At 42.0% G+C, this 25,642-nt stretch overlaps 1 protein-coding gene across 3 annotated transcripts; it reads right to left on the reverse strand.

Annotated features, from left to right (window-relative positions):
* Positions 1 to 787: 787 nt before the first annotated feature.
* On the reverse strand, positions 788 to 17,795 carry CDV3 (CDV3 homolog). 3 transcript variants are annotated; one of them, XM_066193261.1, is made up of 5 exons: positions 17,374 to 17,794; positions 14,869 to 14,948; positions 12,547 to 12,689; positions 11,334 to 11,496; positions 788 to 3,499 (listed from the first exon to the last, which is right to left on the reverse strand). In XM_066193261.1, the coding sequence occupies exons 1-5, from the start codon at positions 17,608 to 17,610 to the stop codon at positions 3,475 to 3,477; spliced, it is 648 nt and encodes a 215-aa protein (XP_066049358.1). In that variant the 5' UTR covers positions 17,611 to 17,794; the 3' UTR covers positions 788 to 3,474. The 3 variants fall into 3 exon arrangements, with proteins under 3 accessions (XP_066049358.1, XP_066049367.1, XP_066049348.1); XM_066193270.1 differs by lacking the exon at positions 788 to 3,499 and adding an exon at positions 4,643 to 9,857 and having other exon boundaries at positions 17,374 to 17,793; XM_066193251.1 differs by lacking the exon at positions 788 to 3,499 and adding an exon at positions 9,864 to 10,287 and having other exon boundaries at positions 17,374 to 17,795.
* Between the last annotated feature and the right edge of the window lie 7,847 nt (positions 17,796 to 25,642).

Here is a 25,642-nt window from a genome sequence, read left to right on the forward strand (position 1 = left end):
GAGGGATTTGATTCTTTTAAAGAAGTGAAATCTGTGCCCCTGTCACTGGGGGCTTGGCTGTGGCAAGACTGCTATGTTGAGCTGCAGTGACTACAGTCTTAGCACCTGCTTTGAGAGATTTTTTTTTTCAGAACAGCTTGATGCTTTTTGGTATTTGTGGGTATTTGTGGATGTCAAACATCTCCAACTTTTTCCAAGTCCACATACTGAAAATAATGCTGCTGTTAATGCCTTATGTCAGATTTTGAATTAACTTTGATTTAACTGTGTATTTCACTGTTCTACCTCTAAAGTGCTGCTTTGCATTGCAGGCATTTGAAATAGGTGTTTTACCAGGCAAGACCTAAGGTTCCTATGACTTTTTCTTCCCAGTCCCCAGAAGCTGCTGTGGAAGGGTAGTGTTGGTATTCTCACTTTATAGATAAAACCCACTTAACTTAAGCTTTAAAAGTCCTGGGGCCACACAGTTCCTGCAGCTGCTGTGAATCCTGGGGCAGGGCAGAAGGGGAAGCAGCTAAAATCAGGCACATACCAACCTGCAGTGAAACCAGTAACTTGGGATCTGAGTTTACACGTTCTCCAGTGTTCTCTGCCCTTGTGGACACTGGTTTAAAGCCAGGGTGAGGCAGAACAGTGAGGGAGTGCTGGGGGAACAGAAGCAGACAGCAGCTGTTCAGCCAGAGCCAGCTCTTCTTCTGTGCTGCGCCTTGAACACCCAGTGCATCACTATCCGTATGCCACATACAGGGGAACACAACACAAGCAAGACAAACTTGGGAAATGGAAATCCAGTTGGTGCTGTTAAGATAAATTTATTTTCTTCAGCTTTCTTCACAGGAAACATCACGAAAGTGCTTTACAGAGTTTGAATACCATTACTCTACCATGGGACAAAAGGACAACAGGTGTGTGCATTGCACAGTTAGAAGTTGTCATATGTGGAAGCCATGATAGGTAAACCAGGGTAAAAAAAATCTACTGACAAAAATATAGTTCAGGTTTTGAACTTATGACTGTTAACATAATTATATAAATATACAGGCACCACTAGGCTCCTGTGTTAACTGTGGGGGCCACACAGGGATTCTCAGAAACAAATGATATTAAACTCTACTTTGCTGAAACAGTATCTGCTGTGCTCCATAGGCTCCCAGCCAAACCATTTTCCCAGCCAGACAGTATCATTCTTTCTTTTGCACAACACTGAGCACACAATTATCTTCATTTCTTCACATCAAGTCTGGTGCTGAGGCATTCTGGTACATTGGTGAAAACAAATTGAGGTTGTTTTTTTTTTCCTTTTGACTTACAGAGAGATCATAAAATTCTTCCCTTAGTAATCTCTTTATTAAAAAAAATTAAAATGCTTTAGGCTAGATCCTGCTGTCCAGGTAAGACAGTTTTGTTTAAGCTAGAACATTACCAGTCACACAACCCTACTCCTTTCCATAGCTGAACTGAGTTGTACTGTGAACAGAGCTACTGCCTCCCTTTTGCTGTATTCAGTGGGAATTCAGCTCCCATGTAGCCTCTGAGGCTCTAGGTTTCAGTTCTTTAAGGAGACTGCATGTACTTGTTAGGCAGTTTTGCAATGTTTGTGATACTACAGCCCTGACAAAAACAATGCAGCATGATCAAGACTCAAGAGTTCTTGCCTGCTGCTTTCTAAATAAGTGGTGAATAATTCAGGCACCTGACTAAGAAGTCCTTGGCATGGTAATAATGTAGATGAACAGAAGAAGAAGGGAATACTCGAGGGCAAAGAAAGGTAAAATCAAGAGATTTTTGCTGAGTTTTGAGTTCCAGGACAAACAATGAGCAGAGCCCATTACCTAGAAAACACTGTCATGCCAGTTTCCAGAGCCACTTTGCCTTTTCACCCAATTCCCAGAGTAGAGACACAGTGCACGGTCAAAGAACTTGTCAGTCCTGAAGGTAACTGGGCAGTTAGTAAGTAACAGTACAGAGCTACAGTGGCAAGACAGGGCTTTGGTGAGGCTTCCAGAGGCAAGGGTCAGGCTATGAAATATTACATTCTAACAACTCTCAGATTCATTGGCTCTGTTTCCCCCCCCCCCAACATCTTCAAAAATAAAAAAAATCCCAACTCCCCTTGGCCAACTTAATCAATTCCCAGCAGCCACGACTGTTTTTTGACAGAATACTGCTGTAATAGAACACCTAACCCATACAGATATTTGGATGCAAAATCCAACGTACATTGTTCTCAAGCCAGTGTCGTCATTAGTCCTGGAAGGCAGCTGCTCTCTAGGATGTGGTACTCTGATAATTGAGGTAATGCAGCTCTCAAGGGCCAGGCTGTACATCCTACCAGGCTTGAGTCTGCCCCTGTGACACATCCTTTGTATCTGTAAACATAACATGACTGGGAAATGCAGTCAGCGCTTAAAGACAACATCATTTACAGCTCCATGCTCTTTAAAGCACAAGATGATGAGAATGAAGAGATGAAACAAACCACAAAGACTAAGCCTGCCATCCAGTGTTGCTTCATCTCAAATACTGTAATGCAGTGTCAATGTCCAGTTAAATACTACTGCAGGTATATTAGATTATGCATGGCTGAGCTCATGTGGTTGCTGGTCAGAGACTAAGTCATAGTAATGCATCTGCTTCGTCTCTGGCACAAAGAGAATAACCCAGAAATTTAAAACAAGTTTCTGCTTGGGGCTTGTTCACTGGCACTTGATTCTGGCTGTCACACCTAGACTTGAAGTGACGTGATCTCAAATCAAATGTTAATGGAACTGACCATGTGTGACAGTAATAACTCCATTGAAACCAGTGAAGTTAAGCTCCAGAAGACCATACACGGATTTTTCATTTTTCTGAAAAAAATTGTTCTATTGTATCAGCCAGTTTTTATCGTTTGAATCACTTTGCTATGGTTGTACATACTCTGAAAGATATACAGAATAAGTGGTTTGTTTTATTTAAAAAAGGAAGCTTATGACCATATTTTAACTAACAGTTTTCTGTAGGCAAGTTACTTGAAATAAAGCAGACAAAACGTGATGACTTCATTGCTGTAACTGAGCTAGAATGGAAATTCAGTACAGAAGATCGGAGACATGAAAAGGAATAGAAAACATCAGATTGAGCAAAAATTAGTAAGAGCTTGCCATGCTACTCACTGAGCAGAAGAGTGGATTATATACATGAAACTGAAGACTTCAGTACATCAAATGGCAAAAACCAATCCCCATGGAAGTTATTGGCATGATGGTGATTGCCAGGATACTCTAAATGACTGTAAACTTGGCAAGTCAGGGGCAGGTGAGTTGTCAACAGGAAAAACCAAGGCAATAAATACTGGAAAGGTTTTAAACCACTCATACATGCTCTGGTAGAAGTTGTGACATGAGTCTGAATTAGTTGTGATCTTTCAAGGGGACGATTTAGGCATCACCATGGGCAGCTTGATGAAGACATCTGCTCACTGTGTAGTTGCAGTCAAGAAAGCGAATAAGATGTTAGGCTGTATTAAAGACAAAACAATACGGAAAAATATTACAGCATCTATTTCTCTTAGAGGTGATAATCTCAATGAATATTTGCTGTTTCTTCAGCACCTTACAAAAAGTGACATATTAGAAAAATACAGGCAGGAAAGTGGTAAGAGAATGGTAGAAGCAGCTCCTTGGAGCTGGAAAGACAGTAAAACTAAGGGAGTTTAATTGTTAAGAGGAGGATAGATGATAAGCATCTGAAAAGCAATTCTCCTTCCCACCATATAAGATACATACCTGAAAGCCATTTTAAGCCACCTACCAATATATGAACCTTAATATCACTGGTTACCATCATCATCATAAGTATTCCAAAAGGCCCCATGTTATTCTTCAGTGCTTATGATTCAGCTAGTTAAACATTTTCTCTGAAGCAAATGCCACAGTTTGTTGAAGTTTAACAGTAATCATTTCTGACAGAGAACTGTCACTGCTGATGCACATTAACAGCTGTTTTAGAGGTGCTGCAATGATAAAAATATCAGTAAGAGAAGGTAACTCCTGGGCCTCATCTCTGTCCAGGACCCACCAGAGCTCTCATTTGTCTGCATGCAGGCCACCATTGTGTTCTCTGATTCTGTTTGAAGCCTCATTGTAAAAGCTGAGCAATGAACCTTGAAATCACCAGCAAAAGGAGACAAAGGCATATTCATAAGTTACTACTTCACGTTACTTCAGCTGCAGTTAACTGATAAATCAGGGGATAATAATACGGTGATCACCTCTGCTGTATCTGTATTCCTTCCTCTTACCTATCCTGCTTACCCCACTCACCCCTAGTTTTTGGTAATTTCTTCCCCTTTTTATTTCATAAAACCCCCTCCATGGCCAATTATTTCCCTTTTGTTCATTCCCTTTCTCTCCGGTTTGCCCTAACACCGTATTTTAGTAGTTTTAAAGATTATTCTCTCTTCCTAATTCTCTTGTATCCACACGCCACTTCAACTTAGAAGCAAAAGAATAAAGAGCAGGGAAAAGTGTTTACACATGGAGAGGAGAAGAAAAACACACTCCTATGACAAAATGCCACGCAGTATCAGGAGCGAACATTTCCGGTTCACGTGACTTGAACAGACTTTAAAACAGCCACATTATAAGAAATGGCTATCAACTGTGAGCAGGATTTTATTTCGGTCATGGGGTTTACAAAATATAGCAATATTGTTTTTAGTATGTTCCACATAAAAACAAAGAGCCTCATATTAATTATGCCATTTGGGTTGCACAGATAATTGAAGAGAGGAAATACCAGTTGAGTGCTCAGCCTGAACTTTTTCCTTACCCATACATACTAAAGTAAGTTCCAATTACATAATACTTAAATAGAACGTATATTACATTCCATAGAAATAAGCCTTTGCCAAAGTAGTATTAAAATACTATAATAAAAGCTAATATAAAGATCTTATAATAAAGATTTTTAGTCCTCTATAGAACCTTGCATCAGCCCCAGCCCTTGTACAAAGAACAGCTTTGGCCTCACAACACCCCTGTGAGGTAGGTTGTTGGTTATTTTGGTACAGCTGGGGAAACTGACGCAAAGTGAAACTAAATTACTTGAACATAGCAGCTCAGTAGAAAACCAAGGCCAAATCCCACTCTTTTGGTCCCATGCTTCCCATGCTCTTGCTACAAAACAGGCTTGGCTTCTTTTCAGTGCACACAGTTGTTTTAGATGACACTTTCCAATCCAATATTCCAGAGACACTACTTTTCCTGGTGACTCATTAATACTGTGATACGTTTTTAGTATTCTGGCTAGGCTGAAGTGAACACTGAACTCCATTAACCTTGCTGCATCAACACATACTCACTCTTAAGCAACTGAAAATAAGCTCATGACGTATGTACCATTTAGAAGTAACTTAATAAAAAAAAGTCTTCATAGCTATTTGAAACAGCCTTATTTCATGCAGAAATGAAAAATTATTTTCTTAAACACACAATTTATTTCCTAAGAGGATCGTTGAGCCATCTTGAAATTTGTCCTCAGTTCTCTCTTTAGGCAACAGGTCAGCATACCAATGCAAAATTCTACCTTCTCTCTGAACACGTTCACCCAATTCGTTGAAAGGAAGAAATTAAATGGGCTGCCTTCCCCAAGCAGTGAACTTTAAACAGTTTTGCTGATTTAAAGTCAGATGAATCTGTCACTTGTGCAAGCAGTGCCTACCCACACAGCACTTTTACTATCCAACATCTGACACTCCACTCCCTGCCTCAGGCTATGCACTTAAAGCTATCATTTAGAAAACAGCACTCCTAATCCTCTCTTCTTATAGCACCTATTTGCATCATTTCCACTCTCCCTAATTTATTTATTTATTAATCTTTCTTCCTGCTCTATTTCACTTCAAACATGGCAGAACTACAGGTGATGCTTGGGAAGCCAAAATTTACATACACAATTGTTACCACTTAGAACTGAGGAGTCTGTTTTCTGCTGTCATTTCTTCCTCCATCTGCTGGAGTTTGCAGGCTCTTGTATTAACCTCAATACAGACAAGCTGTCTTTTTAACTTTTTCTGGAGTTTATCTGCAAATATATGTCAAATTTCCTCCCCTCTGAACATACCTAATTCATACATCTGAAGTTTAAGTACACATATATTCTCTTATACTGCCACGTAAAAGCCTGTATTTATCATTAAAAACGAGTAGTAACATTAAAAGCTGAAAAACAGGGAGAGAGAATTTGAGAACTAAGTTACAGCAACAAAACCTGGATCGTGGCAGTTCATAAAGATTTTATAGTACTCAAGGTGGCTTTGGTGTAATTTAACTTCTTGGGCCAATGAAGTATAAACTTCTGACCATGTCAATATCGGAAAGAATAATATTACTACCTTGTAAGTAAGCAATCTTATTTAAACACATGAAGCCCTATTAATCCCTGCTTCATTTTAGTTACAGTATTTGACAGGAAACCACAGGCAAGTTTAAAACTGCTCAACCAGGCAGAAATTAGACAGGCAAAAAGCTACAACTATTGCAAAAGCTCAGATAAGCAAACTCCACAGATGTGCAGCCCAATCAAATTTATATTGTGTTTCCTTGATCCAAACAACACAGGGGTCTCAGCTATGGTGTGGTCAAAGTTTCCAAGAGCTGAAAGATGCAGTCAAACACCAAAAGCCCTTACTCCCTGTGGAGTCAGGCCTCTAGCACAACTGGTACCATTACAAATTCACCTAAGTTACTGTGGACATGACTGGTAAAGCTAGCTACAAATATAAAACTGAAGTAATAGGAGACAGTCAATTTTAATTGTCAATTCGTCTTCATTTGTGAATAAGATTAAACATGACACAGTTAAACTGGGAAAAGTGGGCAGGGGCAAAACTAATCCTCTCCTACATTTATCATCAGCTCAAGTAAATACTGATTCCAGATACCTACAGTAGGCAGTTGAGACGCCCAACTTTATTTAAATTACCTGGGTTTTAGCATTTTAACATCCTTAAACACAGACTGTATCACTGAGAAACACAAATCCAAACTGTTCTTTTCCCAGTAAGCACTGGACATTTCCACGTTCTACCAGCAAGTTGGTAACTTTATGGCTATGTTTTATTGTAAGCCAGAGAAAGTAAAACAGAACCTTTAAACTGGGAATTAACAAGCAACCCACCATAAAAGCATGTGACAGGCCAGGGAGTCCCTGAAGCAGCACACAACTGCATTACTACACGGACTGGCATAAAGAATCTCATCTCTACAACTGACAACCCTTCATTTATGGAATAAGCCTTCAATGAGCATTTTGAAGGAATGAAAAGGACATTCTTAGCATGCCTCAAATGAAAGCAACAACAAACCAGATAAAGTTGGACTTCAGAGTCTCCAAAGCATACCGAGCTTCCGCAGAGGACTGACTTTCAAAATTTCAGGCATGCAGAGCAATTACTTGGTACAAGGAAGATACTGACAACTGGCATTTTGATAGTTGCTGGCAGCTATATTTAACACAAGAAACACTTCTTTTAAAACAGTTTAACATTCTGTACTATGGAAATCTGTTGCATTTCCCATTTTTTTTCCCTTACGCCTCCAGAAAGAAACTGGAATGATATGTTTGAGAGAAGCCCCCAAAGGAACACCTTTAGTTATCAGTACCTGATGGGCTCCAGTGATAGCAGCCATCCAGAGGTTGGGTTTTTCTTCCCCATTCTTTAATTTAGCAGAGGTACTTTTAAGGGAAAAGCAAATTAAAGCTTCATTCGTACTCAACTCAATCTCTAACCTGTCCTCTATGGTGGGAGCAAGAAGACACTGTGCCAAGTAGCAAACTAAACTTCTCTGTATAAATAGAAGTTTTATCAATATGCACAGCTATAAGCTCTGAAATACAGCCTTTGACCATAAGGACAACTCCCTGCTTCATGGCCTATCCCTGAAGAGATCCAAATGCTGTCTCCTCTGCTATTGTAAGGTCATGAGCTCAAACTAAAATGTAAAGACTCACTAGACTCCAGAATCCATGTATATTTCCATTTTATTTGATTTGAAACTTTTACAGGGTTTTCTTGAACTGCCAGAATTCATGCCCAAAAACCTCAAATAATGGTGGTACAATGGACAGTCTCATCTACCCTTCACACAGGAGACTAAAACTCTATTCATGTGCATTAGTGATCGCCATCTCCTTAGAGCATCAGGAAAAGCATTTTAAGACTTCACATCTCTGCCCCATCAAGTGACGTGTCCATTTACCATGAATTCCACAGAAATTGTGACAACAACACTTTTGCTGGCAACAATGGATTTTCAAGGAAGATACATGGCTCAGAGTCCAAGGTATTGGTATCAGTCTTTCAGCGGGGTTTTGTTTCCAAATGAAGTCTCCAACTTTAGGAATAGTCTCTTGAGCCCTCTCTTTAACAGCAGCTTCTAGCAGAATTTTTATACACAGTTAACTCTGCAAGGGCAAGGCCAGTTTAAGTCTGTGCACAAAAGAACCAGGTGAAACCCCAGCCCCACTGAAGTCAACAGCAAAATCTGCATTGGCCTCAGAGCAGTAAATTTAAAGCAAGTCAGCAGTTAGTCAAAGGGAACCCAACTGGGTGATTCCTGAACTATTCTTATCTTCTGCACATACACAGTACTCCCACACACGTAAGCAAGCTTTGTTTTGTTCCCTTGTTTTTCTTGCCATTGGCAACTCTTGTGGATGTTGGGTCTACTTTTTGGCATTTACTCTGAGAAACCTCAACACTGGAGCACACCACTATTGTACTTCATTTTGCTTCTGGTGTAAAAATTCAGAGAAGAGAAAAACAGTTACAGCAGAACACTTCTGGTACTTGACAGGTTTGGTTCCCTGAAACAGTTACAGGCAATGTCCTATATTCCTAGTGCATCAGTGCCATTTTGCCTACTTCCACTAAATTAAGTAACTTAAAGTCACTGCCTTCCATCATTACGGAACTTTCTGACTGTGAATAAACACCATTCATGAGTTATACTTGGAGGACTGCTGCCTCAGAGAGCTGCATGCTTCACAGAAGTAGCCAAACAAATCAGGCTTACCAGCTTTAGTTCTCTCTCTGCATATTAAGTTATTCTGTTTACCAAGTGAGCATCACTCTTCAACGAACAAGTAATTGTTTTTGATAGAAGATGGTTTTTATCTAGTATCGCTACTGCCACATGTCTCATTTTTAAAGGTCAACCTGAAGACTGTAGTTGGGAGTCTGGATACCTCTGAGTCAAATCAAAACTCTATGTCTTAGTGCTTTAGGGTGAGAAAGAAACTTCATGACAAAACCCAAAATAAACCCTATTTCACTACATCTTACCATTGTTTAAATATACTGCAAATCAATATCAGAAACAAGGCAGGCATTTCTTTTGTGGAGAATAGAAAAAAATATACTCAGACAACTTTGAAATGGCTAATGCAAACAAACCATTCAAACCCATCATTCCTCAGATCTGATACTGAATGAGTTTTAATTTGTTTTGCAGTTACTTCCGTACAGCACTCTAGAAAGGTAAACAAACTACAGCTCTGTTGTACTTGGATAGTATGAGTGGTATGGAACGCTCCAGAAGTCTCTAGTAGGCTTATGGCTACACATGACAGGATTCCTCAGAAGGGGAACGAACAGGTTTGTCATTAAGGTCACTTAAATCTTTGTTATAGCAAATTGGAACCAAATGGCTGACTTCTGCAGGATTTCTGACAGGAATCCAGTAGAGCTGGTTTCAAGTTTCAGATGGCCACTAAAACAGCTGTAACCTTCTCTTCCAGAAGTTGTGATCCACATGGTGTCCACAATGAGTGCATCAAGTCTGAGGTAGTCAACCTTTACGAAGGCTCAGTATCTGAACATAAAAAGATTTTGAAATGACCACTGGCTGTAGGTATCTTTCTGAGCAATTAAAGCACACTGATGACTCTGGTTCAATCATTTACATTAATTTGCCCCATATCCAATGGAGAAGTTGCAACATATTATGCTTCCATAGTGCAGGAGAACCAATCACTTAGGTCAAAGTAGTCTGCACTTGCTGCAGTAGATCCAGCAGAAATAAGGTGGCACGTTCATCATAGCTGTTAGCTGTAGTTTAGTTACCTTAGTAGAAGGGTTACCAAAAGCATTCCTTAATTGTAATGTGTGTGCAGCTCTACTGATCCCCAAGCACAGCATACTGGTTGTCTAGCTGAAGTTTAAGTGCCTGGTTTTTTGAGACCTCATCCCTACCTCTAGTTTTGTATTTTACTACTTCAAAGCTCTTCTCCATTTCTTTATCCCTATGGGAAAATAAATGTAATCAGTAAATATCTTATCACTAACTTGTGAATTGTGAATTTCTAGTCCATTTCCACCCCATCCCAACAAAAACATTACCAACAGAGAACAAACACTAAGATCTAGAGTTTAACAGAACACCTTAACATTTTCAAGCAAATCTTTTAAAACCTTATGTCCAAAATAAGCTCATCACCCAGTACAGTTTACATTAATATTCTCGAAGTAAATTTAAGTTCATTTATGAAAAACAGGCTCTAGAAAACAAACGTAATTTTCTAGAATGCTCACTCAGAATTTCATCTTGGCTCAATTTGCACCATTCAAATCACAAAGCATCAATAACAGCTTGTCTCCTTTTCTACATCAAAAAAATACTTAGAGGAAACAAAGCTTCTCCTAAGCTGTATTAAGCAGTAACATAGAGCAAGCAGGATGGAAAAAACAAAACAATAACAAAAAAACACCCCAAATTCCCCAAGTGAATTAGGCATTGGCCTAGCCATCTCTTCTATTAAGAATAAGGTTATACAAAGTCTCACAGGGTGAGACCTCAGTCTTCAGCACTACCTAATACAAAACACTTCAGCAAAATCGGGGGAGTTCATCTCTGTAAATCACAGCTCAGACAGCAAGCGTATTAATTTGTATTTGTATTAAACTCCACTCCTCCAGTTAAACCACCTTCACATCTCTAACAAGAAGGCTGCATGCTCAGGACTTCCTACATCTGTCTTCTGAAGGAGGTAAAACAGAGCCTCACCATGGCTAGTCTAGGGTGTGAGGGAAGCAGATCCTGTCAACAGCAGAAATATTCAGTGAAATCCTTCAGCCATCAATGATAACATAATTTGCAGTCTTGTTTGGCTATCTCACTGGGCTACATCCTACAAAAGTTATTTCACAGGAATGGAGTTGGAAAATACATTTATCACTCCTTAGTTATTTCTTTCCTCTACAGAAAGAGTCAGGCTTAAGCACTAGGACAAAATAAGAACTCAGAGAAGGCAGTTAGAAATCTCTTGGGGAATCAGTGGAATGCACTTACTTTCGACTGTCTACGAGCTTGGCAGTGGACTGCAGTGAGGGGAACTGCGTGTCACTGTAGATCTCTGGTGGTCCTTGCTGTGCTCTCCGTGGCCGCCCGCCTTCCCTGGCTCCGGGCGGCCGGTAAACGCCGCCAGTCTGCACCGGCTCTGGAGCTTCTGTAACTAGGGACAACATTCACACATGACAACAAGTCTGCCTTCATAGCTGAAAAGAACCCAAAACAACCAACACACAAACAAAACTCCAAAAAAAAGAAATGAAAAGAATCTTACAAGTATGTTTTTTCCACCTTTTAAGTTTTGGAAGCAAGGATTTTAGAGAAAGCGTCACTTAACTTAACCTACACTCAGTCAAATTGAACCATGGCTCCAGTGTATTGTCTCACAAAATTTAGGGAATCCAAAGGAGGATTCTAATGAGGGAATACTAATAAGGACTTCATGTTTCTCATTTGCAATTTATTAGCAACAATATAAACACATTTAAAACAGACTTGAACACATAATTACATAGATGCTAAATCTTATTTAAAACACCTCTCCGGATGCAGAGGGGACTGTCCAAACAGTTTGCACTTAAGGTAAAAAATCCAAGATGAAGTAACACTAATTAGGTTTACCTCCTTCACAAACAGGGAAGAACATCAGCTACTTTTCAATTAATTTCTCAGTGGAAAAGAATATTCAGAACTCAGAGGATGACTAAGTAGTTCATCTCCACTGATGTTAATAAACTGTACTTCGTAAAAAACCTGAATCCTATTCCAGTTAAAATAATTAATTTTGCAATGTCATGTTCTCAGTACTCTAAGATCTGATTTGAAAAGTGTGCTACTGACAGCCACAATAGATCAGATACTGGTTGAACATCCACTGAAGTGTTAAAGCACCATTTTTAGATCAACAGAAATGCTTCCAACTGGTATTTTACAGACTGCAAAACAGAGTGATCTCCTGCAAAGACAGAATGATTCCCCTCTTTTTGAAGCTGGAAATAAAAAAAAAAACATATCTGACAGATATTTTAAAATCAATTCTGTTCCTCAGGTCCCTTGACACAACAATTTCCTTGACGGCTGTCAAGCCAAACAAGCCATTCGCTCATTAAAGGGTGCCTGTGCAGGAACTGTTCCTTGAGCTCTACCCACTGAGCAGCTTAACTCAACCTGATACACTTCTGATTGGAAAAAACCAAGTCTGAGTTAAATTTACCAATCGGTTCGACGACAGGGGCTGGTGCAGGAGCTGACTTGTTCCAAGGACCAGATGATCTGTCTACACCACCACCACCACCAGTCTCTTCCCAACTGTCACCAGGTTCTTCTCTTTTTTCACTTTCATCATCTTCTTTTTCACTGTAAGAGAGAAATGATCAGTAGCACCTTACAAACAGAGGTTTAAGATCTGCCAGAGATTACACAATCCTCATAAAACAAGATTCCATGGCTGCCATGCTGAAGATACTATATTAAACCAGACCACATTAGTCCTGTAATCACTGTACTAGCAATTCCATCTGAACCGTTTCTGGTATGCTGCTGTGTAACTCAGCAACTGAAAAGGAAAAAAAGCTCCTAAAAGAATAAAAAAAAAAAAAAAAAAAATTCAACTTGAACAAAGCGATCAAAGAAATGGGAGTCTTATTTTGAGGAGAAAGGCTTTTCTCTTACTAACACAGTCAGGAATTTGGAAGGAATGAGAAGATATAGCAGGAAAGGTCTACAAATCCAGCTTCCATAAAATGCTTTAGTCAAGAGGAAGAAATAGTGGAGTAGAGGTGAAAGAAAGCAAGTCCTGAGCTCACTTTTCCTATCACCACAACCCCCTAAGAAACACCCTTTTATGTATGGGTAATATACAATCTACAAACTCAGATCTCTCTTTTTTAAAGCAGTCAATAAAAAAAAAGAAAAGCACAAAACACAAAAATGGATTTTTTTTCCAAGACAGACCCAATGCAAAAGCTCGGCTGTGTTTTATTTAGACCATTTTATTTTGCACAGATATAGTCAGACACCCAAAATAATCTGCTGGCCAAAGCTACTACAGAAAGCTGTGTGCTAAAATGGGACAGATGTGGAGGGTGAAGCTGTTGAAAGGAATCAAGACCTTGATCTCAACAGCAGCAGCATGTGAATTCTCAAGTTCATATTACACCAAATCCTACTAATCATGACCTGTATAAGCCTTTTGTGTAAGTAATGATCAGAGAACAGAAAAAAAAAATGCCTGTAAATGACCTTTCACTGTTCATCCAAACATAATAACAACCATGGTAAGGTGGCCCAAGGGACTAAACATCTCATTTTAAATACAGTTTATTTTAAATTACAGTCAGAAGCAGTGTCTACAGACTTAACTACAGCAAAGCAAGACCTGGAGGATCCCACACACTCTGCATTTTGTTTCATCAAAGAGATCTCCAAACATGGATAATTTATAACCTCTAGTGGGTTTTTCATCCATTTATTTCTCCACTCTTCCCTTGAATCCACTAATTGAACGGTTACAAAATCCTGTGGCAGAAACTTCCAAATGCCTGAAAACCTACCACAGCATGAAAAGTATCTGGAATGCTGGCCTTTGTCTGGAAAACCAAAGTAGAGGCTTTTCACTCAAACAGCACCAGCAGTCAGTGAAGCTGCAGCTCACTAGTTGTCTAGTCAGACATGTAACTATCCACTGTGACACTTCAATGCCATGGATAGCTTATGGGACAAATTCATGCAAACGACCCAAAGGACTAGTTAACTGAAAGGAGTGGGAGGAATGCTGTGAGCCAAAGAAGTAAATAATTCCAGAAATGTCAGACCTGCTCAAACAGTGAAGAAAGCATTTATTGCACTGCTTACAGGTGGGCTGATTTTAAGATGACATTATTTTGAACATCAACACCCGGACGATGAGGATTATCTGACATTATTCTTAGTCTATAACTGAGGTCATAAGAAACCTTTTTCTTTACCAGGACAGACATAAGCAGACTTACTTTGCACCAGACAACAGGAAAAGTCTAATGAAGAAAATGAACAAGGAATCCTGGATTAGATTCATAAGTGCAATCCTGTGGCATCTTATCATGGGACACCACTTTTACCAATGGTATTTTTGGTTTATTGAAATACAAACACAATGGCTCAGGAATTTGCCCCCCAACTGAAGATGTTGAGTAGATTGAGTCAGATACACTTACAGCAGTCAAGTGATTCAGTGGGAATTACTATCCTGCACTACTCTAAGAAATTCCTATTTGACTGTCTTCACGGAGGGGAATGTTAAGCATTTGTAATAAAAAATCCTGAGTTCCAAGCAAAACAGACAGATCTAGATATGAACAGAGATTTAGAAAATAAAGAGAACACTGGCAGAGACCAGTGAAAGTCAAATTACCCAGTAGAAAACTTGTGTACTCTCAGAAACATATCAAACCTCTCTTTAACTGCACTCCACGGAAGCAGCTCTGAAGAAATAGTCCATCCTTTTTAGACATTGGTAAGGATTATACTGAAGAAATAAAAGAAGAAAAAGTAGTACCTTATTTGCATGGACTGAACTCTAAGACCACTATAATCAATTTCTTCCTTTTGCTCAAACTCCTTCCAATCATCTTCTTCCTGAAAGAGAAAAATATAAGTTGTCACTTTCACTGTAACCAAAGTAGGAAAGAACACGACTAAGATAATACAAAAAAACCTGGGTGAAGATACAGTTCCATGAGAAACCAAACTTACTGCCCTGCTGCCAAGAGGGGAAAGGACTGCATGCCCTCACCCCCTAACTCACTGTGTGTCACCAGGTATGCACCTGAGAGCTGACTTAAACTCACTGGAACAGCTAAGAAATGCCCCAGCAAAAACTCATTCAAGTGAAAGAAAACCTCAGCAAAAACACATCAGGAAGTCAAGGAACAACATAAAGTATGGAACAGTACTGTGCAGTCATGGCCACGACAATGGAAGGGGCAAGACCTCTCCCTTTCACTAACAGTAGGCTTTTATGACAGCGTGAATGCACACTAAGCTTTAAATTTACTTTTCCATCACCTGTTTAATGGGCCAAAAAAAAGAACATTTGGAATAGCTTACAGTGGATTTATGACAAAGATTAATAACGGTACATTTGACTTTTTCACATTCACAACCAACGTTTACAGTCTTGTCTCCTGAGAAGTGTTTTCGTAACAATAGAAAGGTCAGCCTCAAAACCACAGCGGTCTTAGTACACAAAATATGTGTATCTTTCAAGAGAACCACTTGAGGATTTTAAAATGGGAGTTTGTTTGGGGAAAGAGGGACTCACCTAAGTGGAGGTGATTTTGTGCTACTGTGTCTTCAGGAGATTCTGGGATTATTAAGGTGGACCAAAAATGGCCCAGAACAGATAAGCAGTCCTCCCATGCTCCCAGTCTCAGCTTTAGGACACACACAGCCTAATTAGTAGTTTACCTAATTCTTACACTCTATGTGAAATGCAGTTATATTACTCCAAACAGGAAGATCTTGCAAGCAAGGTCTGCCAAAGGTACAACCCCCTTTCCACTGAGCAGCTGAGAATAAAGCTGCTCTTAGAGCCCCGTGCTGGGATCCTCCGCATAGTCAATCTCCAGCACTAAAACTCTGACCGGCTTTAGAGTAACAGCAGAAGTAGGAAGTGACCTCACGTTAACTGCAGTGTCTGCTAAAGATTCAGTCTTCTGGAAGAGCAGGAGCCTACAGTTCTAAAATCTTTTCGATTTCTTGTATCACCATCTCCATGGAAACATTATAGTTTCTAAGCTAACACACCTTTCACATTAATGACTTTTGTTTCCAATCCAAGTACTAGCTTCAGTCAAAGCCAGATATTTTGCAAGCAAGCGAGCAGAAGAGCAGCTGAAAGATTAGCACTGACCTTGATCTACTTAGAAAGCAATTGCACATGTCAAGCTCCCCAGGTTAAACAACAGGAAACAGGAGAGTATTTCTTAAAATTCATTTTGAAATACACAGCATTAGAGCACTTATAACAGCTTCTGGTTTTAGTAATCAACCTAGCACAACAAGATAATATCCTTAAATCACTGATCATCTATGTAAGCACGAAGGAAGCAAGGTACCTAACGTCCAAAAACCCTTTCACAAGCCATCTTTTTATATTCTCAGAGTATGTCATAGGGATAAAGATGCAATCTGTAGCAGTAAGATAGGGAACACACCCTCAGATTACTACGTGCTGAAGCCTCCAAAGGAAAACAATACCAAGAGGCAAAAAAAAGCAAACCAGAAATAGAGATAAAAGGCACAAGTAATTTTTTAGGTCCTATCTGTCCTGTCTACAGCAGACAAATATATAACAAAGATACTGCACATGTCAAGTTCCACAATTTAAAAACCATCAGGAAACTGTAGAGTATTTCTTAAAATTCGTTTAAAATATACAGCGTTAGAGCTCTTGTAACTACTTCTGGTTTAAATTTCATTACTTCAGTGCTGATATTGTGGACAGGAAGAACAAGGGCGTAGGAAGAAACAGAGAGCTACTAACTCAAGTACGGACATTTAAGCTCCTGCGTTTTCATCGTTTCACTGTAATACGCTACCAAAAAAAAAAAAAAAAATATATATATATATATATATATATATATATATATATATATATATATATATATATATTGGCAGCAAAACTCTGCCTGGCAACGAGGCACAGAGCTCGGCGGACTCTGGGGGAATCTTATCGCCAAGGTCCACATGCCACGCTGCACAGCCCCTCTGGCGGCACCTGACGCAAACCTCCGGTTCCGGCCGCAACACCCAGAAACCTGGGAGGGAGTGCCGGCCTGAGCCGCAGCTGCAGAGCGGGAAGCGGCCCAGCTTTCTCGTCTCCCCCAGGGCCGGGACTGCCGGCGAAGGCTCCCCCCACCCCGCCAGCAGCAGAAGCAGCGGCAGCGCCCGCCCGGCGGCCCCGGGGCGGGGCCGGGAGCGCCGCCAGCCCCGGACGCCGCATGGCCGGGCGGCGGCGGCGCCCCCTGCCGGCAGGAACCCGCGGCCTCCCCGCCCGCACCTTGCTCGCCGCCTTGGCCGAGGAGCCGCCGGCGGCGCTGGAGGCGGCGGCGGCCCCGGCGCCGCCGCCCTCAGTCGGTCGCGGGGTCCCCGCGGCCGCGCCCGCCGCGTTGGAGCCGGCGTTGGAAGCGCTGGAGGCGGCAGCGGCGGCGGCACTTCGGCTGCTCTTCTCCTTCCGCTTCTTCTTGTCCCGCTTGGCGAAGAAGTCGTCCAGGCTCCGCTCTTCGGTCTCCGCCATGGCGGCGGCCGGGCGGGGGAAGGAGGGCAGCGACGGCCCGGGCCAAGAGGTGAGCGGCGCGGCCCTCCTGCTGCTCGGCGAGCGCGGGCGCCCGGCTGCGGCTGCTGCGGTGGCTGTAGCCGGGCCCGCCCGGCGGCCCGCGCACCCCACGCCTGACGCGGCCCGCAGGGAGCGGAGGGGATGAGGGGAGACGGGGCGGGGCCGCGCCCCCGACCGCGCACGCGCCGCCTCGCGGCGGCCAATGAGCGCCGCCGGCCGCTCGGGGGTGTCTCCAAAGAAGGGCGAGAGGCGCTGACGTTGCGGTGCGTGAGGAGGCGCGCGGCGGGCGCGGGGAGGGCCGCGGCGAAGCGGCTGCGGATTGGCCGAGTCGGGAGGGACTGCGCGTGCGCACTCGGCGCCGGGCTCGCGCCGGCCCGCCCCGCCCTTCCGCGTCCGAGCAGGGCTGGGCTGGGATCCGTGGGGATGGGGCGGGGTGAGCGGGAGCTCCCTGCCTGCGGATCGGCCGGGCTTGCCCTGGCGCCCAATGGTAGCCTCGGGGCGCGTCGAGAACAGTGTGGTGAGGGAGCGGGGTGAGGGCGGTGATCCTGCTCCTCTGCTCTGCCCTAGTGAGGCCACATCTGGAGTGCTGTGTCCAGTTCTGGGTTCGTCAGGACAAGAAAGACGAGCTACTGGAGGAGGGTGCGGTGGAGGGCCACAAAGATGATGAGGGTACTGAAGCATCTCTCTTATGCGGAGAGACGGCAGGAGCTTTGCCTGTTTGGTCTAAAGACGCAGAGAGCATCTCATAAATTTACATAAGTGTCTCTAAGGCAGGTGTCAAGAGGATGGTTCCAGGCTCTTTTCCATAGTGCCCAGTGACAGGACAAAGAGCAATGGCTGTAAACTAAATCATGGGAAATTTCACCTTAGCATGAGGAAGAACTTCTTCATATTGAAAATAGCAGAGTACTGGAAGAGGCTGCTTGGGGAGGGTGTGGAGTCTCCCTCTGGAGACATTCAAACCCCTCCTGGATGCATTCCTGCGTAACCTGCTCTAGGTCACCCTGCTTTGGCAGCAGAGTTGGACTGGATGATCTCCAGAGGTCCCTTCCAACCCTAACAACTCTGTGAATGACACCAGCAGTAGCTCCTCTGGAAACCCTTGGCTGCTTCCCACATTGGGTGCAGGCCCTTCCTTGTCGGGACCATCTCACAGTGAAACAGGGACAGCCCCCTTGGGCGCAACACTTCTGGGAACCCTTCCAAGGAGGCTGAGAGAACTGCTGGAGCAGCCCAGTCCTCAGCTGGTCCCACAGGCTCAGGACAGCCCTGCTTGGCCAGCCCAGCTCCCCTCAGCCCTTGAGGAAAGGTGGCGTTCATTCCCAGCATGGACTGTGGGGACAGAGGCACTGCCTCCCACACCCCAGCAAGGCCTGTGAACTAACACTCTTATTGCAAAGGATGCAAGGAAGTAATTTAGCTTTCGTCTTGGGTCTGTGTGGTTAAGTGAGTAAGTCTTGAAACACCACTCTGTCTAGGATGTCCATATGTGTTGGCCTGAGCTTTCTAGCTGCTTTTCTGACAGGCATTGAAGCCTAGGGAATATATGCTGGAAAACAAACTTCGAATCGGTGTCTGCAGATTGTTACCTCTCACTTTGGGAACTATAGTGACCTTTAACTCTGGAAGAAAACATGGGTGTTTAAGAAGTTCACTGTGGCTTCAAAACTCGTCAAAAGTTTTGAGGCAGGACATTTGGAAAAACATCCTCAGCCTGTCATGAGTCATAAATAATTACATGAAGTTTCCAATTACTTACTTCTTTGGTCAGCCATCTAAAGGAGGTAGAAGTTCTACTGGTAATGTGGTAATGAGAATTACCCATCAAATATGTATTGATTTGTATTATGGTTATATAAAAGTAAGCATGTTTGTATTCTTGAGTTGTTTAGTATAATATTGTCCTGTCATATTTTCTCTTGAAATAATTAGGTATATGTGCATTAGCATATAAATTAAAAGTTTTTCCACCCTTTGGAGGTTGACAGTCTCAACTTACATCCATGACAACCATGATAATGCTGCTACTTAGTGTTTCCCATCCATATTTCTCAGGTTGTTTGAAAAAATAGGCAAAGTGCCTTTGACATTGCAGAAAGAGGTTAAATACACCATGTCTTCATGAAGTGTTTTTTAGCTGTGAGTAACTGAGTCACTGTAGTCAAGCGTTCTGCCTGTGGGAAATGTGTTACAATCCTCTTTTTATGTCACCTGCTGTCCTCCTCATATTTTTACTACTTGTGTGTTTAGAGGATTTGAGCCTGCACAGAGCAGACCCTAGAGAGCTAAAAGTTGCAAGCATAACAATTCATTTGGTAGCACGTGATCAGTGACACTTTCCATTTGTGATAGGAATAATTTCTGAAGTAGGGAGCAAATTTGGTAGCAAAGTCTCATTTTTCTGTGCCTTCTGGGTGCTCCCTTCCTACTGACCCCTTCAGCTGATGGAAGGTCATGTGGAAGGTGTGACAGGGAAGGGTTGGGTGTGGAAGAGTGTTTGACATTCCTGTTTTCAAAGCTCTGCAATCCCTTGTGTTTGTGCTCCTTTATTTCCTGGGAAGCCAACATACCTCCAGCACTGCCCCATGCTGGGACTTGCAGGCTCAGCGCTGGTAATGCCATGCAACTAAGCAGACAGTTTGTGTCCCTCAGCTTTTGTGATGGAAACCTAATAATGTACTAAGCACAGTGCTGTGCCTGATTCTAAGCCGATCATTTATTGAATTTCAGAAACTGGTAAAATATTTTCATTGTATTATTATGGATAGCCCCATTATCAGGCTGGAGAATGTGAACCCGATGCCTTTTTGCAGTTTTTAGCATCTGCATCATTTGTCTCTTGCAAGCACAGTACTGTAAGGCTGGAATGCCCAGCTCTGGATTAGAAACCTAATACCTGTCAGGAGCAGCTCACCAAGAAACACTTCAGCTGTTAAATCTGGAACAGACTCAGCAGAAATCATGGAAAATAGCAGCAATGTTTGAGCCCTCAGAAGGCTTAGATCCAGATTTAAAGACATGTCTTGGTGCTTTAAAGTCAGCATTAGTTATGCAGTTATGCTTGGATTTACCTCCCACCTCTAGTTTTATTTTTATGTAAAATTCTGAAAATGTGCTGACGCACGGCATTTGAATTTCTGCGTGAATGCGTCGCATCAGCTTTTACCATTAAGATTGTTATTGTGTAAAAAGTCACATGCAGAATAAAGATCATTTTCTGTGTTTTTCTTTTTGTCTTGGTTTGGGAAGACAGGTATCTGCCGGGGAAAGCTGGAGTTTCCCTTGGAATGGAAAATGTAAACCCCCTCCCTCCAAATTATTATAATTTTGCAATTAAGGGCTTTTAGGCAAAGATTTGGCAATAGGAACAACAGTTCTTTACTAGGAATATTAAGAATACAAATGTAGTAGTACAAAAAAACAAGCAAACAAACAAAAATCCTAGAAACCCTGACAGAGTCAGAAACACGACCTGACACACTGTCGGTCAGGGTGTTGGAAGCAGTCCAAAGTAAGTCCTCCTGGAGTGGCAGATGTGGTTCTGTTGGAGTAGAGATGATCTTATAGAAAGGGTCCAGTGATAGCAAGATGGGTCCAGTCTTCCTCCAGGAATCCAGTGAAAAACAGGATACTTGGTGTTTCTGATTCTCAGTTTTTATCTAGGTAGGAATGGTTGACTCCTCCCACTGGGTGGAGCATCTCACGATGGGATGATGTAATGTTTTCAGTCATGTGATGAGCCTTAATGGCCCATTAACAGAAGATATCCCCCAAGGGTGGACAGGTTGTGGAAGAGATAAGGGACACTGCCTCACCTGGTTTTAACAGCTGGTCAATTATCAGAAGGCACCCACCCTCTCCCCCCTGGAGTTATGAGGAATGGGTTATACATGAGATAAAGAAAACATCTCCCTAACTGGTTTCAACAGATGGAAAAATAGAATAAACGTTTTTTTTGGTTACATAACCCAAGACACTTTTCCCTTCTCAAATTCAACATCCCTCAACCTTGCACAGAGGACACTTGGCTGAAGAATGGCTCTCAGGCACAGACTGGCAGGAGTAATGTTTGTAATGCAAGGAATATATCCAGAATGCCACCCTGCTGTGCCAGGAGCATGAGCTCAGCACACGGCTCCCTGCTGCACTGTGCATCACTGATCTGTGTGACCCGCCTTTGGCAAGACACGCCGCTCCGAGTGCCTCTGTTCAGGTACAGATTTACCCCCAGGGCTCTGAGGGCTTTGTCTCTCTCTCCTCCCCATACAGTGGTGCTTGCCTGCCTCTTCTCCATTCTGTAGCTATGGCAAGTCCAGCCAGGATGGTGCTCCCTGTGCATCTTGGTGTGTTTCATGCACCAAGGTGTGAAGCACTATTGCATGTAGGGAAAGTGATGCAGCAGCCAGCGTTTGCTTGGTGAAACTGAAGGAAGGAAAGTTGGAGTGTGTTGTGGGTGATGCAAGAGTTAGGAGCAGACTTCCATTTCCAGTCTCCCAGTATTTCATCTTCCTTTGTACCCAATTGTCTCCATTCTGTGACATGAAGGTGACAGCACTGCGAACCGCTTTGACATTTGTGGAGCACAAGCAGAAAAACATTCAGTAACTCCTGGGCAGATGCCTGCTTAAGGAAATTGGAGAAGGTGCCCTTAGGTGCAGAGCAGTTTGCAGAAGGGCTCTGGTGGAGTGCTTGTCACATCATGGGCCCACTTCTCTTTAGGAGCTTAACCTTCCTCTAAGCTCAGAGTTTGCTGTCGTTTCAGACCTCTACAACCAGAAGGGAGGAGTTTTGTTGTGCTCATTTCTCCACCCCGGATTGCCATCTGAATGTAGGCACTGGTGCCAGCAGTGCATGGTGGTTTGTTAAACTGTTAAATTTTTGACAATGCCAGAGTGAAAGTGACTTTAAAAATAATCTTTTAACCACAGAATCAGTTCTTATACTGAAATACAAACGGTAGAATGATAGGCTAGAATACCATGTGTGCTATGTTGCTACTCAGTGTGAAATCTTAAATGAGGCAGGGGCTCACACAGAGCTGGCACCCTGTCTTTCCCCAAGGATACAGCAGTGTGGGTTGAGGCTGTGGTGCAGAAGAAGCTGTGCCTGACTGGGAGGGGTACAAAGTACACATATGGTTTGATAGCACACCTCATCTGACCTAGTGACTAGCTGTCACCAAGGTGGTGACTGTGCTTTACAGTCTGGACTAGTTCCTCTCCCCCTCCCATCCCTGTGTTGTCATTGGTACATGTCTGTCCCTGCAGCGGTCTGATTCAGGGAACCAAGTGGCAGGAAAGTTTTCCAGCATTTTGCAGGGCTAATTTTCTGCTGATTTTGAATTTTGAGCTGACTCCTGAGACATCAGACAGATGTTGGTGCTAACATAAGATGGTGCAATGGGAATATGTAGCACGAGGAGGAGCAGAGATGTCCTTTTGTGCAGCAGCAGGCTGTTAGATTGTATTATCTGTGCTCTCTGACTGCATCCTGAGTGTCCATAACAGTAAATGCCACAATTTCCTTCACTTATATAGGTGTGAGAGATACTGCAGTGGGAGATAATAAAATCTGTTTTCTGGTGCTGATTTTCTGAGGAAAACCAGTTGGAAACATGATCATGTGCATTTAATAAAGCAACTGCTAGACTGGAGCATAAATATAAAGCTAAATCAGTTTATGAACCTTAGTGCTTACAAATAGTTGTGAAAGCCTTTAGTCTCTCATATTCTCAATATCCCATCTCACACAGTGAAGACTGTCAGTGCTTAGACAGCATTCAAGCAGCCTGGAGGGGCTGCATAACCAGCTAGGTACCCACAGAAGTCTGTGTAAAAGTGCAGAGAGATTTCTTCACAAGAGCTTTGGCACTTAATGGGAAAGCACTTTGATTTAGAAGTGGCCAGATGTGCTACATTTGACTTCTGATGGACTATTCAAAAAATAATCTTTTCTGTGGTTTTTGGTCTTTGCTAGAAAAAGAGAGAAAAGCTGCTGGAAATTCATTATTTATGCTTAGATGCTTTCTCCTTTTCCAGACACTTCTCCATGCTGAAATACCATGATGATTTGGAAAGAAACTATTTCCATTCCAATGAATAAGCATCTTGGTATTAACCTAATTTAATTTTTATGGAGTATAATGGATCATGGCATATATAAAAAAACTTCTAAAAATCATTCTTTCACATCTGAGTATAACTGTAGACTCAGAATTTCATCAGGTTTATCTCCATGTGGAACATTTATAAAGAATAGTTTCACAGTGGGATAGTCAGTTACTTTTCATACCTGAAGCATCTCTAGAAGATAGCAAATGGATCTGAATCCAGATTGTATATTGTTATGTTTTTTAAATTCCCTCTTCACTTTCAAATCATAGGGAGATTATTCTCTTCTGTGTCAAGAATGAGTGGGAGGTTATGTTTTGTTAATGCCAAAAAGTGATCATTCCTAGATACCAATCAGTTAGCCCCAACCCAAGGGCATGTGCCATCTAATTTCCTGTATCACTGCTTGTGTGTATTTTATGTCATCATCACTGTTCTTGATGGAGTCTCAGCTTGGTAAGTTCTGTCTGCACTGATGTGTAAGAAGGTATTATTGCTGCTCTCAGGAGCCTACATTATATGAGAAAAAAAATCCAGAATCTGCCATCATCTGCCTTTTTTTTTTTTTTTTTTTTTTTTTTTTGGGTAATCTTTTAATCCAGTAATTTTTTATCAAAATCTTGCAGGTGGTGCATGCCAGATGGACTTTTTGCAGCGATTAAATGAAGGATCATTTGTCAAGCAGCTGCATCAGGAAGGATTTTTCGTGTGTGGGGGAATGTACAAGGAAAGGCATGACAACACTTGTGTCCCTATTCCTGTCATTCACTGGTGGATCAAGTTTAGTGGATTTGGAGGGTATTTATTTTATCAGTCATTAAAATCTAAGTAGCTTTCTTAACTAATGTTTCAATTGAAAATCAAAATATCTAAAGTCTATCTCTCATCTGTACTGTATGCCATTGTGTTCTCTAATATATGCCATTTCCCAGTAGTCTTTGAGTCCATTTAATGAACTATGTTGTCACCTAGTGAAACTGTTGGTCTTGTGAAGTCCCAGTCCAACACACACATGTATGGTTAACTTCATTGCTGGATGGAAACCTATGAAGGAAAGCCAGCCATCTGCCTGAAATTTGGTGTGATAGGAGCTAAGGTTCATTATGTTTCTCTGAAAATGCAAGATTCATCTTGGCATTTTATGTGACCATACTGCACACGCAACACGATGAGATTATCAATGTTTAAAATATAAAAGAAAGTCAAAAGTGAAAGATGGCAAATCTTTTTCCCTGTGATGCCATCAAAATACAGGAAACAACCTAAGGATAGCCAACAGGTTGATGCTATGTGGATTCCTGTTCGAAAGAGGAGTGGTTGACCTGCCTTGGAGAGATGTTGACATTAAGAAAGAGCAACCATATAAAAACGAATATAAAAATATATCAATATATCAAAAAGTTATCAAATTTGCACAAACTGATACCCTGGCTTGGACTTTCAGGATGCAGTAAAAGGATGGAACCTGGATGCAGGCAGAACGGCTGTTGTTCTCCTGCACCTTCAGCTTTTCCAAAAGTTTAGTCTAGACTTAAAAAGGTGTTTTTGAACTACTGTTGGGATGCTTGGATTAATGATTCTTCTGGTTTACATGTTGCCAAAATTAATCACATCGAGTAACAGTGCACTTAACTCCTTCGGCATTATTTGAATTAGATTTCACACTACTGAGCTGTTGGTCTTGTGACACAACAGAGCATTCATCATCTCCATGTGAATGCTGTGTGCACAGTGATGGGGTAGCTCAGTCTTGAAATACTTGTACTGTGAAAAGAAAGAGTTTACTTGGTGAGAAATGGAGATCTGATATTCTTAATCCAACCTCCTCCAGCTAAAATGGAAAATACTGGAGGGAAATAAAAAATCAAACAAAAGCCTGATAT

The sequence above is a fragment of the Chamaea fasciata genome, unplaced genomic scaffold (assembly GCF_029207755.1).
Source record: "Chamaea fasciata isolate MVZ Bird 193981 ecotype frontalis unplaced genomic scaffold, bChaFas1.0.hap1 SCAF_1, whole genome shotgun sequence".
Taxonomy (NCBI): domain Eukaryota; kingdom Metazoa; phylum Chordata; class Aves; order Passeriformes; family Sylviidae; genus Chamaea; species Chamaea fasciata.